Consider the following 15,243-nt stretch of genomic DNA (forward strand, 5'->3'; position numbering starts at 1 on the left):
TGTGGGAGAGGGAGGGATGTGCAGAGCGGGGCCGAAGTGGGGCGAGCGCAGGGGCTCGGGGTGGGTGTTGGAGCGCGGCGGGGGGGAGTGGGTGTCGGGAAGCGGTGAGGAGCGGTGTGGGCGTGTGTAGATGGTGGCGGAGTGTGTGTTCGCCGTGAGGTGAGAGTGTTTGCGGTGTGGTGGGCAGTGGGCGCTGTTGGGGACGAGCTCATACTTACCTGGCAGGGGAGATACCATGATCACGAAGGTGGTTTTCCCAGGGTGAGGCTCATCCATTGCACTGCGGGTGTGCTGACCCCTGCGATTTCCCCAAATGCGGGAAACTCGACTGCATAATTTGTGGTAGTGGGGGACTGCGTTCGCGCTTTCCCCTGGTCTTGGTTGTGAAAGAAAAGCTGTGGAAAGTGGGGGCTTAGGCGGCCGAAGTTTCAGTCGTCGTGGTTCGGTTTGTCGCGGTGTTGTCAGCCTGCTGTGTTGCTCGTGGGGGGCGCTGGTCTCGTGCGTGCTGCAGAGGTTGTTGCTTTCGTTGGGTGGGTGGTTCTCTAAGGAGCTGTTAAAAATTTGTGCGCCTTCCGGGGGCCAAGAGTGCTTTGTGCCGCTTGCTTGCAAGCCAGAAGGAAAAAGGCCCAAGGCTCGCTGACTCGAAGAGAAAAAGAACTCTCGACTGAGAAGCGAGAAAACGTTGGCCCTGCTTCTCTCAATCTCGCCGCCCCTCCCGCCGAGCCTCGGCTGCCCAGGGCCCTCAGATTACCATGCGGGAGCCCGCAGGCTCCAGGGCGGGGCCAGAAATGAAAGGGTTCCTTGCGTGGCGGCGGTGGCAGGGCTGCTGGGGTGCGGATGCGGGCTCTGGGCAGGAGCTAGAGCGTGCAGGAAGGAGCTTGGGCTGCGGACGGCGGGAGGGAGGGTGAAAGAGTGGGCTGAGCGTGAGCTTGTGCGTTCTGCGTGGGAGGAAGGGTGCAGGAGCGGGCTGTGGGTGGCAGCTAGGGGGGAGAGGGAATAGAGAAGATGGTGAGGATGTGGGTGAGGGGGAGGCTACATGAGCAGGGTGAGGGGGTGGGGGGTGTGTCCGGAAGGGGTCACAGGATCGGGGTAGGTGCTGCAGGGCCTGGGGAGAGCCAGCGGGGGAACAGGCCCGGGGGTGCAGGATCTAGGGAGGGGAATGGGGGCCACGTGTAGCGTAGCTGTGGCGGGGTTGGGAGTCACGTGCTTCTGCTGTTGTGCTGAATCCAGCCCCAGTTTGCCTGGAAGCTGAAGGACATGGCAACTTGTTGTAGGCCCTGTCCCTGTCGTCAAATGAACCTTCTGGTTTAGCTGCTGAATGAGAGCGTCCCGTCTGAGGGCAGCTGGGGTGCGAGACCCAGGGCCGCCCCCCTCCCCCCTCTCGGCCCGTGGAATCTCCAGCTGGGGGCCTGGACTCCTGGGTTGGTTTCTCAGTTCTGACACAGGCTCGCTTGGGAGCACCGGGAAGTTGTGCGGTCGCTGTGCACGTCAGTTTCCTCACCAGTGCCAGGCTGAGTCCAGGCAGAAACCACAGAGGGACGGCAGTGGAGAAGGGAGTCCAGCAACCCTGCCGGCAAGGAGCACGGGGGAGCTGTGGGGGGACGAGCAGCAGGTGCCATTCATGATCTACCTTCCATCGTCTGTCTGTCTGTCCCGCCCGCCCGCCTTCTGCCCTGTATGCTCTGGACAGGTAGCAGCCCCTGCCCTGAGCCGTCCGTCCTGCACCGACCAGTGTGTACCTCCAACCACCCCGGCCAGGGCCCGGTGCGCCTCGAGGAGCCCCGGGCATGCCCACCAGACGGAGCCACCACGAAGCCTGTAGCTCGCAAGCCCGTCAGATGCTGCGGTTCTTCTGTTTCACCACCAGTACCTTCCTTGCACGGAGGAGAGGGTATGGAAGCCAACCTCACCAAAGCCAAAGAGGTTCTCGCCGTGCCAAAGGACCAGCACATTGCCAGCTCAGTGTGTGCCTGGGAGCTCATCCCAAGGAGCACGCTGCGCTAAGCCTGTAGCCTATACATGTTAAAGGTGGAAAGAAGAAATGAAAGAGAAGGGAAAAGTTAAGAGCAAAGTTGTCCAAGAAGTTTAATGACGTAAAGCAACGCAAATGTCTTGGTGCCGCTTTGTAGCAGGGATGGAGTAATTTGCTGTGGTGTAAGTCTCCGGGGTACGTCCGGAGTTAGGATGGGCCCTCAGTCATTTGGGGCTCAGTTGATAGCAAGGATGCTCCTGAAGTGATGAGCTAGATAAGATGGAGGCCTTCTCCCGGCTCCCTTGGTACCCTCGCTCACGTGGAGGGAATTGCGTGGCTCTCGCTGTGCGAAAGCACAGCTCAAGATGGAGTTTGTCAGACGAGCAGGTCACCCATCCACGTCTGACGCTGTCCTTTTCGTTCGTCAGCCGTGGCTGATGCGCTGGCCTGAAGGGTCACAGCAAAGTTTGTCGAGTGGGCATTGGCACCTAGGAAAGGCATTGTCTTTTTGTCGCCACTATTCAGCTGACTTTGCTATTCACAAGCTTTTGCGGTAGGTTGCTAAGCCTCCTGTTGAGGCGGCCCAGAAGCAAGCATTTGCACGAGACGTGCCGAGGCAGTGCTCATCGCGTCAGATTCAACAAGGGTAGCTGCCTACAGGCGGCAGGAAGAGAGGCCAGGGAATCTTTCGTGCTTTCTCCAGGCAGGTGGCTTGGCCCCTTGGCACGTGTTTGTGTGGAAATGTACAGCGGTGGGTTCAGCCATGTTTTGTACAGTCACATGTGAATCCAGTAAGGTCCCGATGACGCCCACCAGGCCGACGCAGATGGAAGGGCGGCCGGAGGGTCGCCTGGGGAGGGAGGGTCCACCGCCACTCCCACCCCCACCCCCTGCTTCTGCAAGGGCCCGGGAGCACGGCGGCCCAGCGCAGGCCGTGCGGGGAGGACGGGCCGGCTGTGGCTGGGGCTTGTTTAGGGCACGGGTCGGGAAGTGATGAACAGGGTGGAGGGAACTACGTGGGATGCCCACAGAAAGCCGTGCCCCAGCCCTCGGGCATGTGCTGACACCGGGAGCGGAAGGAGCAGCCTGAGCCTTGGCAGTGCTGGGCTCCCGGACGTGGCACAGCCCCCCGGGGACATCCTGGGGCAGGGGCGGGGGCCAATGCGTTGGATTTCGGCAGCTGCTAAGCGAGAGCTGGGGCCTCGGGCGCACCCCTCAGCTGTGCCCCAGGCCACCGTCCCGGCCTGCGGAGCTCTCGGCTCTTGCGCCTGCTCGGCTTTTGCTGGCCTTGCCAGCGGCCCTCCCCACGAGCCCCCTTCAAGCGCAGGCCCGCTCTCGTGTGCCGCTCCCAGGGGCCCGGTGGGGGGGCGGGTGCAGCGAGCGGGGAGGTGAGCGGGGGTCCGTCTCCTCGGGGAGCCCAGGCCGGGGCCTTCCGTGCGGGCTCCCAGGCGGCCGAGCGCTGGCCCTTCCGCTCGCCTTCAGCGCTGGAAGAGCCGGGCGGGCGGGCGGGCGGGCAGGCAGAGAAGGCGAGAGGCCGGGCCAGCGCTCGGCCGCCTGGGAGCCCGCAGCTATAAGCTATTTCGATGTAGCGTTCACGTGTAGACGTAGCCAGGGTGTGAAACTGAGGTTGCGGCAGGGTGGTTGGCACTAAAGACAAAGTCTTACTTTAACCACTTGCTGTGGTGTAGTTTTTGGCTTCTGCCTGCTGATGTTTGCCCCAGCGGGCTTCGCAAAATCTCTCCGGTCGCATGGTCTTTTGTCTCTTTTCAGGGCCCAAGGCTGGCTAATGCCTTTGGGCTTAGGGGCTGCCGAGTCACTGACAAATCGGTCAGTCGCCGCTTGCTTGCAAGCAAGAAGGAAAAAGCCGCCAGAAAGCTCCCGGACTTGAGGAAAGAAAGAACTCTAAAGCCTCAGCTGAGGAGCGGAAAAAGACATCGGCTCCACTTTTCTCCAGCTCCAGCTCCGAGCCAAGGGGGCTGCCCAGGGCCGTTAGATTAAGGTGCGGGGCCGCTCAGGCTCCGGGGTGCTGCGGCCAGAAATGAAAGGCTCCTTGCATGGCGGCGGGGCTGCTGGGGAGCGGGCTGGGGTGCGGATGCGGGGGCTGGGCACCGGGGGCAGGAGCGAGCTCGGGTTGGTGGACGCAGGGAGGGTGAAGGGGTGAGTCGAGCGTGAGGTTATGGGTTCTGCGTGGGAGGAAGGGTGCAGGAATGGGCTGGGGAGGGGAAAGGGAAGAGAGGAGATGGTGGGGATCTGGTTAGGAGGGAGGCTACAGGAGCGCGGTGAGGGTGCGGGGGGGGCGTCTGGAAGTGAGTCGCGGGAGCAGTGGTCGGGGTTGCAGGAACAGGCCGGGGGGTGAGTGATCTGGGGAGGGAAAAGGGGGATTGGGGGCTGTAGCCAGACAAAGTCTCCCCCTTACAAGCCAGCTTGCTCGCTGCCCCCCCGCCCACCGAGGAGCACACAGGGCACGGAAATGGCTGCTGACAGCACAGTCTTTGATGCCTTCATTGAGGCCCAGATATGCTAGCTTATCGTGACCCTGAGAAGCAGAAAGTACAGATGGAAGGCTAACAGGCCAGACTGTCAACAAGAGGTGGGGGGGGACCCTCAGAAATCACCCCAGCTGGCATTGATCGATATGATGCACAGACACACAATCACCCCAGAAGGGGAAGTGCCCCGCCCGCACAAAAAGAATGTCCTGTACTCCTAAATTGCTTATCTCTTGTCTTACAAGTGCAAACTAAGTAAGAAATGCCCTTGTAACAAACTGGCGTCACAAAGACAGACCAGTATGATCTGGCACCATAGATAAGAAAGAGAATACATAACCCAAAAGGGGTATAAAAGATGGGTCCAGCAGAACTCTAACTTTGAGTGCATTCCACCAACTACCTGCTGGTCGGATCAGGTGATTGCTTCCCGAGGTCCACAGCTGGGGACGCCCAACCTCGTATTCGTCTTTCCGCGGAATTGAGTGACCGATCCGGCTTGGCTACGCTGGTATCGAGAGACGCAGAGAGGGTAAGATACACCCATGCTAGGTCTCCGACTTTTTTGTGCACAGCTAAAGAATTAGAGCTCTGTAACTAGATGTCATTGTGCCAAGATATCATTGTGTTAGATGGTAACAGATATCTTTGTATTGGATTGTAACGTAACTTGTTAACACCTGTACTTTGCTAGCATATAAGAAGTAAACAATAGCCTTTTGTAACCGCACGCTTATAACTGTAGCTTAAGTAAACTTGTAACTAGTTAAGCTCTGAGCCTAACCATTTTGTTAACCCTTTTGTTACTGCAACACAGCCGGCGCAACAAAAAGAACTTTAACCGTTGGGTTACTACAGCCTGGCCGTGGGTGAGAGTGCTAGGAGCTGCCTGCTCTAACAGTAAAAAACTGGGTTGCTTAGGACCCAGGGGAGTACCTCACCGCACATTACCTGGCCACCGGCTAACAGGGGCCCATGTCTGGCGTGACCCTGTGTGTGTGGTCAGGGTCACACGTAGTTCTGCACGGCTCTGTGCGCTGCAGGGAAACGCTTTCCTTCCTTCCTTCCTTCCTTCCTCCCCACACACCGCCACCACCAGCCACTCCCTTTAGCCTCAGTTTGGGCAAGGAGAAGAGGTTCCCTGAAGTGCGCTGAGTCGCTTCCTCCCCCAGGTCAGGCACAGCCCCTGGCTGGAATCCAGCCCCAGTTTGCCTGCAAGCTGAAGGACGTGACAGCTTGCACGGCCAGTTGGCACTCTGGTGGCGGCAGAGGTGAGTTCCAACGTGAGTCCTCTTGCGGGATGACCAGTTGGTGCTGGTGAGTTTCCTGCTGCCAGGCCCAGGGCTGGTGTGCTGCGTTGAGGAGTCTGTTCTAGGCCGCGTCGCTGTGGAGAAATGAACCTTCTGGTTTAGCTGCTGAATGAGAGCGTGAGGTGTGACAGCAGCTGGAGTGCAAGGGCCAGCTGACAACCCCCCCTCACCCCCATTTGGCCTTTTTTTCTCTCCTCCCCACTGGCAAAGACAGAGAGAGAGAGACAGGCAGCCTTTGATGCCCTGGGAACGCAGGTGTGCTGTTTTACCTAGATTTTTACCATACACAGAAACCAGACAGTGAATGGGCTAGCTAATGGCCACCCTTTTGGATGATATTGGTGATTGACACGCCTGATTACTGCCCCAGGAAGAACGGGGAACCTCCGCCCATTACCTTCAAAGGTGCACAATTGTCCACAATTTACAGGTGCGAATTGAGCTGTGCACCTTCCCTGGGAAACCTGGGGTTTAAACACGTTCCTCCCCCATTGGCCACTTGAGACCAGGAAGAAGCCTACGTGACCAAAGGGGTATAAAGAGGGGTTTGGCAGCCCACCCCCTTTGAGCTCCAATCACCTACACCTGCTGGCCAGGTCCGGTATTGACTCCCGAGACTGGGGACTCCCGGTTCGCATCTACTTCTTTCCGAGGGATTGAGAGAAAGATTCTGGGTCACACCGGATCTATGAGGCAGGGGTAAAAATTACACCTGTATTACACTTCTTTCCTATAGCAATTGAGGGAAAGACTCTGGTTCCACCAGGTCTAAGAGGCAGGGGTGAAAATCACACCTGCAACAGGCCTTTCTTGTGTACACATTACTTGTATTAGTTTAAGTTAGCTAGTTTGTCTAAAACTTTTTTTAAGTTAAATTGTTTCAATCTTTGTGTAAATAAAAGGTAATTGTTAAAGCCTCTAATAAGTGTAAATTTTCCTCTTGCTGCTGTACCCGAACTAAACGCAAACCAAAGACCCCAGCCTGCCCTGGCTGCTTAGCGTAGCTGCCGGTGCAGCATCACCCCCTTTGCCCCACCAGACCTTTAGCTGGCACCTGGGCATCGGCTCACAGAATTGGCACAGGGAGCAGGGTCTGTCTGTGCTCTTAGTTCCAATACAGCAGCATGAAGCCAGTCACTGATTTCAGCAAGGTGCATAAGAACATAAGAACATAAGAACGGCCATACTGGGTCAGACCAAAGGTCCATCCAGCCCAGCATCCCATCTGCCGACGGTGGCCAATGCCAGGTGCCCCAGAGAAGGAGAACAGAAGACAATGATCAAGTGATTTATCTCCTGCCATCCATCTCCTGCCCTTGTTCTGAAGGCTGGGGCACCATACTTTATCCCTGGCTAATAGCCATTTATGGACCTAACCTGCAAAAGTTTATCAAGCTCTTTTTTAAACCCTGATAGAGTCCTGGCCTTCACAGCCTCCTCGGGCAAGGAGTTCCACAGGTTGACTGTGCGCTGTGTGAAGAAAAATTTCCTTTGATTAGTTTTGAACCTACTACCCATCAATTTCATTTGGTGTCCCCTAGTTCTTGTATTATGGGAAAAGGTAAATAATTTTTCTATATTCACTTTCTCCACACCATTCACTTTCTCCACACCAAGGTAGGAAAAAAAGCTTTGCCCAGGAAGGTTGGGCTGACCCAAAATGAGATAAAGAAATGTTAAAAAGGGAATGGAAAAATCCCGAGGAACTGTGCTCACAGTTCTGTAGTTGGAGAACTGCTTGTAGAATAAAGCAGAAAAAGGGAAAAGAAGCTTGTATCTAGCTACTTAAAAGTGCCCTACAAGCAGCATGCAACAGCCACGCTAATCTGAAAGCGGAATTAAAAAGAGTAAAAAGGAAAAAAAAAGAGTTAGCGCGGCGCTGCCAGAACCTAGACACCCGAGGGCACCTGCTAAGTAATAATTTGCACCAATTAGAACAGCGCCTCACTCCGTTAATAAGGAAGGAAGGAAGGAGTAAAGCAGAGGGCGAGATTAGAGAGCAAGCCCCAAACAATTAATCAAGCTAAAGTAGAGGCTGCTCTCTGGCTAGATCCAGAGGATTGGGATGGGGACATCTGGAATTCCTCTGATGAAGAGGTATATTCCACCTAAGAACATAAGAACATAAGAATGGCCATACTGGGTCAGACCAAAGGTCCATCAAGCCCAGCATCCCATCTGCCGACGGTGGCCAATGCCAGGTGCCCCAGAGAAGGAGAACAGAAGACAATGATCAAACGATTTATCTCCTGCCATCCATCTCCTGCCCTTGTTATGAAGGCTAGGGCACCATACTTTATCCCTGGCTAATAGCCATTTATGGACCTGACCTGCAAAAATTTATCAAGCTCTTTTTTAAACCCTAATAGAGTCCTGGCCTTCACAGTCTCCTCGGGCAAGGAGTTCCACAGGTTGACTGCGCGCTGTGTGAAGAAAAATTTCCTTTGATTAGTTTTGAACCTACTACCCATCAATTTCATTTGGTGTCCCCTAGTTCTTGTATTATGGGAAAAGGTAAATAATTTTTCTATATTCACTTTCTCCACACCATTCATGATTTTATATACCTCTATCATATCGCCCCTCAATCGCCTTTTTTCCAAACTGAAAAGTCCCAGTCTCTCTAGCCTCTCCCCATATGGGACCCTTTCCAAGCCCCTAATCATCTTAGTCGCCCTTTTCTGAACCTTTTCTAATGCCAATATATCTTTTTTGAGGTGAGGAGACCACATCTGCACGCAGTACTCGAGATGTGGGCGTACCATAGTTTTATATAGGGGAAGTATGATATCTTTTGTCTTATTATCGATCCCTTTTTTAATAATTCCTAACATCCTATTTGCCTTACTAACTGCCGGTGCACACTGCGTGGATGTCTTCAGAGAACTATCCACTATAACTCCAAGATCCCTTTCCTGATCTGTCGTAGCAAAATTTGACCCCATCATGTAGTACGTGTAATTTGGGTTATTTTTTCCAACATGCATTACCTTACACTTACCCACATTAAATTTCATTTGCCATTTTGCTGCCCAATCACTCAGTTTGCTGAGATCTTTTTGTAGTTCTTCACAATCCCTTTTGCTTTTGACTGTCCCGAACAACTTGGTGTCATCTGCAAACTTTGCCACCTCACTGCTTACCTCATTTTCTAGATCATTGATGAACAAGTTGAACAGGATCGGTCCCAGGACTGACCCCTGGGGAACACCACTAGTTACCCCCCTCCATTGTGAAAATTTACCATTTATTCCAACCCTTTGTTTTCTGTCTTTTAACCAATTCCCGATCCATGAAAGGACCTTTCCTCCTATCCCATGACCACCTAATTTACATAAAAGCCTTTGGTGTGGGACCGTGTCAAAGGCTTTCTGGAAATCTAGGTATATTATGTCCACTGGGTGCCCCTTGTCCGCATGTTTATTAACCCCTTCAAAGAATTCTAATAGATTAGACAGACACGACTTCCCTCTGCAGAAACCATGCTGACTTTTGCCCAACAGTTCGTGCTCTTCTATGTGCCTTGCAATTTTACTCTTTACTAGTGTTTCTACTAATTTGCCTGGTACTGATGTTAAACTTATCGGTCTATAATTGCCAGGATCTCCTCTAGAGCCTTTTTTAAATATTGGTGTTATATTGGCCGTCTTCCAGTCATTTGGTACCAAAGTGGATTTAAAGGATAGGTTACAAACCACTGTTAATAACTCCGCAATTTCACATTTGAGTTCTTTCAGAACCCTTGGGTGAATGCCGTCTGGTCCTGGAGACTTGTTACTATTCAGCTTATCAATTAATTCCAAAACCTCCTCTAATGTCACTTCAATCTGAGTGAGTTCCTCAGATTTGTTGCCTAAAAAGGCTGGCTCAGATTTAGGAACCTCTGTAACATCTTCAGCCGTGAAGACTGAAGCAAAGAAATCATTTAATCGCTCCGCAATGGCACTGTCTTCCTTGATCGCTCCTTTTATATCTTTATCATCCAAGGGCCCCACTGCTTTTTTAGCAGGCTTCCTGCTTCTAATGTATTTAAAAAATATTTTACTATTGTTTTTTGAATTTTTGGCTAGCTGTTCCTCAAACTCTTTTTTGGCTTTTCTTACTACATTATGACAGTTAATTTGGGAGTGTTTATGTTCCTTTCTATTTTCCTCACTAGGATTTGACTTCCACTTTTTAAAAGCTGCCCTTTTCTCTCTCACTGCCTTTTTAACATGGCTGTTTAGCCATGGTGGTTCTTTGTTAGGTCTCTTACTGTGTTTTTTTATTTGGGGTATACATTTAAGTTGGGCCTCTAGTATGGTGTCTTTAAACAGTTTCCATGCAGCTTCCAGGGATTTTAGTTTAATTACTCTACCTTTTAGTTTCTGTTTAACTAGCTTCCTCATTTTAGTGTAATTCCCCTTTTTGAAATTAAATGCCAGAGTGTTTGACCGCTGCGGTGTTCTTCCCAACACAGGAATATTAAAAGTTATTATATTGTGGTCACTATTTCCAAGCGGTCCAGTAACAGTTACCTCTTGGACCAGATCCTGCGTTCCAGTCAAGACTAGATCGAGAATCGACTCTCCCCTTGTGGGTTCCTCTACTAGCTGCTCCAAGAAGCAGTCATTTAAGGCATCAAGAAATTTAATCTCTGAATCCCGTCCTGAGGTGACATGCACCCAATCAATATGGGGATAATTGAAATCTCCTATTATTACTGTGTTTTTTATTTTGATAGCCTCTCTAATCTCCCTCATCATTTCAGCATCACTATCACTGTCCTGGTTAGGTGGTCGGTAATATATTCCTAATGCCATATTCATATTAGAGGAATGAATTGGGATGGGGACATCTGGAATTCCTCTGATGAAGAGGTATATTCCACCTATTCCTCCCCTGAGTTAGAAAACACCCCCATCCACATGAGACCCATCATCACCTACCAAAAAGATCTCACTGAGCAGGGAGAGGGTAACTCTAGCAAAAAGGCAGAGCCACGACCCACCCAAATTACTACCCGCAGCTATAAGCCTGCAAAATGAAGCAAGATCCAAAATAAGTTTGCCAAAAAGCCTGGGGAAGGAGTGATAGAACGGCTAGGCAAAATATGGGATACAGGAGCAGGCCATACACAGCTGTCCTCCCAGGAATGTGGGAGGGTAAATCTGGGTGCAGGAGTATTCCTTACCCCCAGAAATAAGGAGGGTCCAAAGTCTATTTGGACCTTTGCCTGTAGGTGGGCTAGGGGAATCCACCGCGCTAATAGAGGTGAACCCACTGTCACCCTGTGGACAAATGGGGATGAACTTAAAGGAGCCCTGCAGACTGTGTTCATAACAGCTCTGCTCAGCCGAGCTAGTCCAGAAAACGCGGATGAGGAGGAGAGCCCATGGGAACAACGGGTAATAACGGAGGATTTGAGACCAGTGCTTAAAGGGTCTCCTGGACCTCATAGGGCAATAATGCTCGCCACCAGAAATCATGCTCAGCAGCACAACTATTCCTATCAGGAGCTATTTGAACTTATGCTAAGAGAACTCCGAGAGTTTGGAGAAACTGAGGCACCACAGGTCAAAGTGAAGATGCAAAATTTAAAGGGAGATAATAAAAGGCAGCAAGAAGGCTTTAAGCCTCGGCATAAGATAACCCCCGTGGAAACAGCGTTTAGATCTAGGATACCCCCGAGATTTGCTGCACGGAATGCCAACTGGGAAGCTAAAGCTCCTGGCTGCCTTAAAAGGGGCTAAGCAAGGGAGGGAGGCGATTAGTCCTCGTGCACCCCCCAGCTCCGATACCCCTTACACGCAGCTGCGGCAGCAATTACAAGAGCTGCAGCCGCTAGTTGAAAGTGACCAGGAAAATTGACTAGCAGGGGAACAAATCTCTCTCTCTATAAGTGAGCTCAAACCGGCAGGGAGAGAAAATCACAGCAATAACCCCTGGATCCTGGTAACAGTAAATAATAAAACTACTGTCTCCTTCCTGGTAGACACTGGAGCCCAATTATCCATGATTAAAAGGGAGAATTTTTCCAAACCCCCACCTTCCAACCGAAAGCAGGTTTTGGTTGCTGGAGTGAAGGGCACTACTGTGTCTTACCCGCTGGTCAAAGTAAAGCTGGATATCCCTTTAAACCCCTACAGGCAACCCCGGAAACATGAATTAGTACTTGGAAGTGCCAATATACTTGGCATGGACATCCTAAGGGGCAAGGAGGGAATCATTGCTGGAGAAAGGTGGGCATATGGAGCCGGCTGCAAACCCAGCACAACGATCCTGGAGGAGGGGAAAGCTTCCCTCTGTCATGTAAACCTGCTAGCCCAAGCTCCTCCCCTCCCCCCATCAGCTGTGACTCATGTGAAGCAGTACAATGTCCCAGCTGAAGCTGTGGCTCCTGGAACAGAATTGATTAAAGACCTAAAGAAACGGGGACTATTAATTCGGACACACTCCCCATACACTTCACCAGTGTGGCCAGTAAAAAAGCCTAATGGCAAATGGAGGCTCACTGTAGACTACTGCAAACTGGATAGCAACACTGGACCCCTAACTGCAGCAGTCCCCAGTATAGTAGACATTGTAAATAACATACAAACCTGGAACAAACAGTGACTAGCTGTACTGGATGTAAAGGACATGTTTTTCATGGTTCCCCTACAGCCTGCCGATCAGGACAGATTTGCTTTCACCTGGAACAGCATCCAGTGTACTTTCACTAGGATGCCACAGGGATTCAAACACTCATGTACAATGTGCCACGGTGCATCATCAAAAGTCCTAGATGGTTTGACCATGCCACATAACGTCCAAATATTACAGTATATCGATGACATTTTGATTGGTGGGGATTCATGTGAGAAAGTACAGGAAGCCATGAACAGGGTAAAGACAGCACAAGAAAACCTTGGATTAAATTTACCTGCAGATAAGTGCCAAGGTCCCTCCCAGGAGGTACAATTCCTAGGCACTGTCTGGATGGGAGGGAAAAGGTCAGTGCCTGATGAAACTGTAAAAAAACCCTTTGCCCCACCGGACCTTTTGCTGGCACCTGGGCATTGGCTCACACCCCCTCTCCCCCCACACGCCTTGGAAGCTCCAGATCTGGGGCCTGGACTCCGAGGTTGGTGTCCCAGCTCTGGCACAGGCTCGCTTGGGAGCACTGTATCAGCGAGGTCGCCGTGTTAGGCTGCGTCTTCGAGCCCAGCAAGAAGTCCTGTGGCGCCCTGTAGACTAACAGATGTTTCGGAGCCGAAGCTTTGGTGGGCAAAGAGCCGCTTCATCAGATGCGTGGGGGGGAGTCGGGGGGGGGCTCAGAGGGGTATCTAAAGAGTGGGGTCCCAGTGAAAGGTAGGGCCAGAGCTGACCAGGTCTGTCCAGCCAGGCGGAAATGGCCCGTGATCAGCGGTACGTGTCCAAAGAGGAAAGAACCAAGGCAGATCAGACCGGGGGATTGTCAGAAGCCCGTTGTCAGACGCTGACGGGGAGCTCCTAAGCGCCAGGGCAGAGAAGCTGCTTTTGTGAGGGGCCAGCCACTCCCAGTGTCTGTTTAGAATCCTTGGCCGATGGAGTCAAATTTGCAAATAAATTGCAGCTCAGAGATTTTTCTCTCTCCAGTTGATTCTTGAAATGGCTTTGTTTTCGGACTGCTACTTTTAAATCCTTTGCTGAGTGTCCAGGGAGGCTGACGCGCTGTCCCACAGGCTTCTGTACGTTACCGTGCCTGAGGTCTGATCTATGTCTATTTCTCATTGGTTATGTCCATTTATTGGGACCACTGGGAAGTTGTGCGCTCGCTCTCTGCCTCAGTTTCCCCATCAATGCCAGACTGAGCCCAGCCAGAGAGCACAGAGGGACAGGAGTGGAGAAGCCAGTCCACCAAGCCTGCCAGCAAGGAGCACGGGGAGAGCTGGGTGGGGACCAGCAGCAGGTACCACGCATGATCCTCCTGCCCTCGTCCGTCTGTCCCGCGCGCCCCTGCACTCTATGCCCTAGACATGTAGCAGCCCCTGCCCTCAGCCGTCCCTCTGGCACAGGCCAGTCTGTAGCTGCAGCAACCCCGGCCAGGGCCTGGTGCAGCTCGAGGAGCCGCGGAGGGAGGGGGGGGCATCCCCGCCACACTGAGCCGCCAGGAAGCCTGCCTTGCTGAGCGGGAGGGAGCCTGTGCTCGCAAGCCCTTCGGATGTTCCAGTTCTTCTGTAGCGCCACCAACCAGTCCCCCCCTTGCAGAGAGGAGCGCTTAGGAACCCCAAGCTCAGCGAATGCAAACGGGTTCTCCCCGTGCCAAAGGAGCAGCCCCATTCCCAGCTGAGTGGACGCCTGGGACCTCACCCGGGGGGCGCTGCCTTGGCTTTCGGCAGCTGCTCAGCGGGAGCTGGGGCCCTGGGCGCACCTCTCAGCTGTGGCCCGGCCCCCGGCCCGGCCGGCGGAGCTCTCGGCTCTTCCGCCTGCCTTGCCAGCGGCCCTCCGCATGCGCCCCCTTCAAGCGCAGCCCTGCTCTCTTCCGGGAGCCCAGGCCGGGCCCTTCCGTGCGGCTCGCCTTCAGCGCGGGAAGAGCGGGACCGGCGGGCGGGCGGGCGGCGGCGGAGCGAGCTCGAGGGGCGGGGCGGGGCGGCGTGCGGCCGTATGCAGATCTCCGTGCGAGCGGAGCCTTGTGGGAGAGGGAGCGATCTGCGGATGAGGGCCGTAGTGCGTGGAGCCCAGGGCCTCGGGATGGGTCTCCGAGCGCGGCGGGGCAGGTGTGGGTGTCGGGAAGCGGCGGGTGCGGGTGCGGGTGCGTGCGTGTTGGGGGAGTCGTTGTTCCCCGTGAGGTGAGAGTGTTTGCGGTGTGGTGGGCAGTGGGAGCTGTTGGGGACGAGCTCATACTTACCTGGCAGGGGAGATACCATGATCACGAAGGTGGTTTTCCCAGGGTGAGGCTCATCCATTGCACTGCGGGTGTGCTGACCCCTGCGATTTCCCCAAATGCGGGAAACTCGACTGCATAATTTGTGGTAGTGGGGGACTGCGTTCGCGCTTTCCCCTGACACTAGCAGTGAAAGAAAAGAAAGGGCAGAAAAATTCCTAGGAGTCTGTTGTGTTTTCCGCTTGTGGGAGGATTAGGTTGTGCTGAGGTAAAAAAAGCCTTGTATCAACCTTTCCGTGTGCTGTTGTGGTGTAGCTTCAAGCGTCCGCTTCCCGTCGTTTATCCTAGCGGGCTGGGCAAAATCTGTCCGCCGGCAGCTTCTTTTGTTTTCTCTCTGGGCCCCAGGCTGGCTAATGCCGTCAGGCTTAGGGGCTGCCGAGTCACAGTCAAATCACTCGGTCGCCATTTAGGGTGGGGGGAGAGGTGCAGCTCGAAGGACGTTTGCGCAGGGGCCAGCGAGCGCGCTGCGGGTCGGGGGAGGGGGTGTTTCCCGCTTGGTGCCAGGTGCCCCAGAAGAAGCCCGGAGCGGCTGCGAGGACCCAGCAGCCGCCACCCTTTGCCTGGCGCATACTGACTGCAGCGGGG

The 15,243-nt window shown here is 53.5% G+C and overlaps 1 protein-coding gene and 2 non-coding genes across 3 annotated transcripts; 2 read left to right on the forward strand and 1 right to left on the reverse strand.

The window, feature by feature from the left end:
- The first annotated feature begins 210 nt into the window (after positions 1-210).
- On the forward strand, positions 211-374 carry LOC142018104 (U1 spliceosomal RNA). The gene has a single exon (XR_012646703.1). It is a non-coding gene; the product is annotated as a U1 spliceosomal RNA (small nuclear RNA).
- Positions 375-3,545: 3,171 nt separating this feature from the next.
- On the reverse strand, positions 3,546-14,680 carry LOC142017899 (uncharacterized). The gene is made up of 3 exons (XM_075003240.1): positions 14,085-14,680; positions 6,351-6,457; positions 3,546-5,845 (listed from the first exon to the last, which is right to left on the reverse strand). The coding sequence occupies exons 1-3, from the start codon at positions 14,678-14,680 to the stop codon at positions 5,424-5,426; spliced, it is 1,125 nt and encodes a 374-aa protein (XP_074859341.1). The 3' UTR covers positions 3,546-5,423.
- Positions 14,615-14,778, forward strand: LOC142018105 (U1 spliceosomal RNA). The gene has a single exon (XR_012646704.1). It is a non-coding gene; the product is annotated as a U1 spliceosomal RNA (small nuclear RNA).
- The last annotated feature ends 465 nt before the right edge of the window (positions 14,779-15,243 follow it).

Source organism: Carettochelys insculpta, chromosome 9 (genome assembly GCF_033958435.1).
Source record: "Carettochelys insculpta isolate YL-2023 chromosome 9, ASM3395843v1, whole genome shotgun sequence".
NCBI lineage: Eukaryota > Metazoa > Chordata > Testudines > Carettochelyidae > Carettochelys > Carettochelys insculpta.

What these genes read in the sequence shown, in the direction of transcription:
- LOC142017899 (XM_075003240.1), bottom strand. Translation starts at nt 14,680, where the DNA reads ATGGATGAGCCTCACCCTGGGAAAACCACCTTCGTGATCATGGTATCT. An exon ending in GCCAAGGCAGCGCCCCCCGG is followed by an intron (nt 6,458 to 14,084) that starts GTGAGGTCCCAG and finishes CCTGCCTCATAG; the next exon opens with ATCCGGTGTGACCCAGAATC. An exon ending in GACCTGGCCAGCAGGTGTAG is followed by an intron (nt 5,846 to 6,350) that starts GTGATTGGAGCT and finishes ATTTCTCCACAG; the next exon opens with CGACGCGGCCTAGAACAGAC.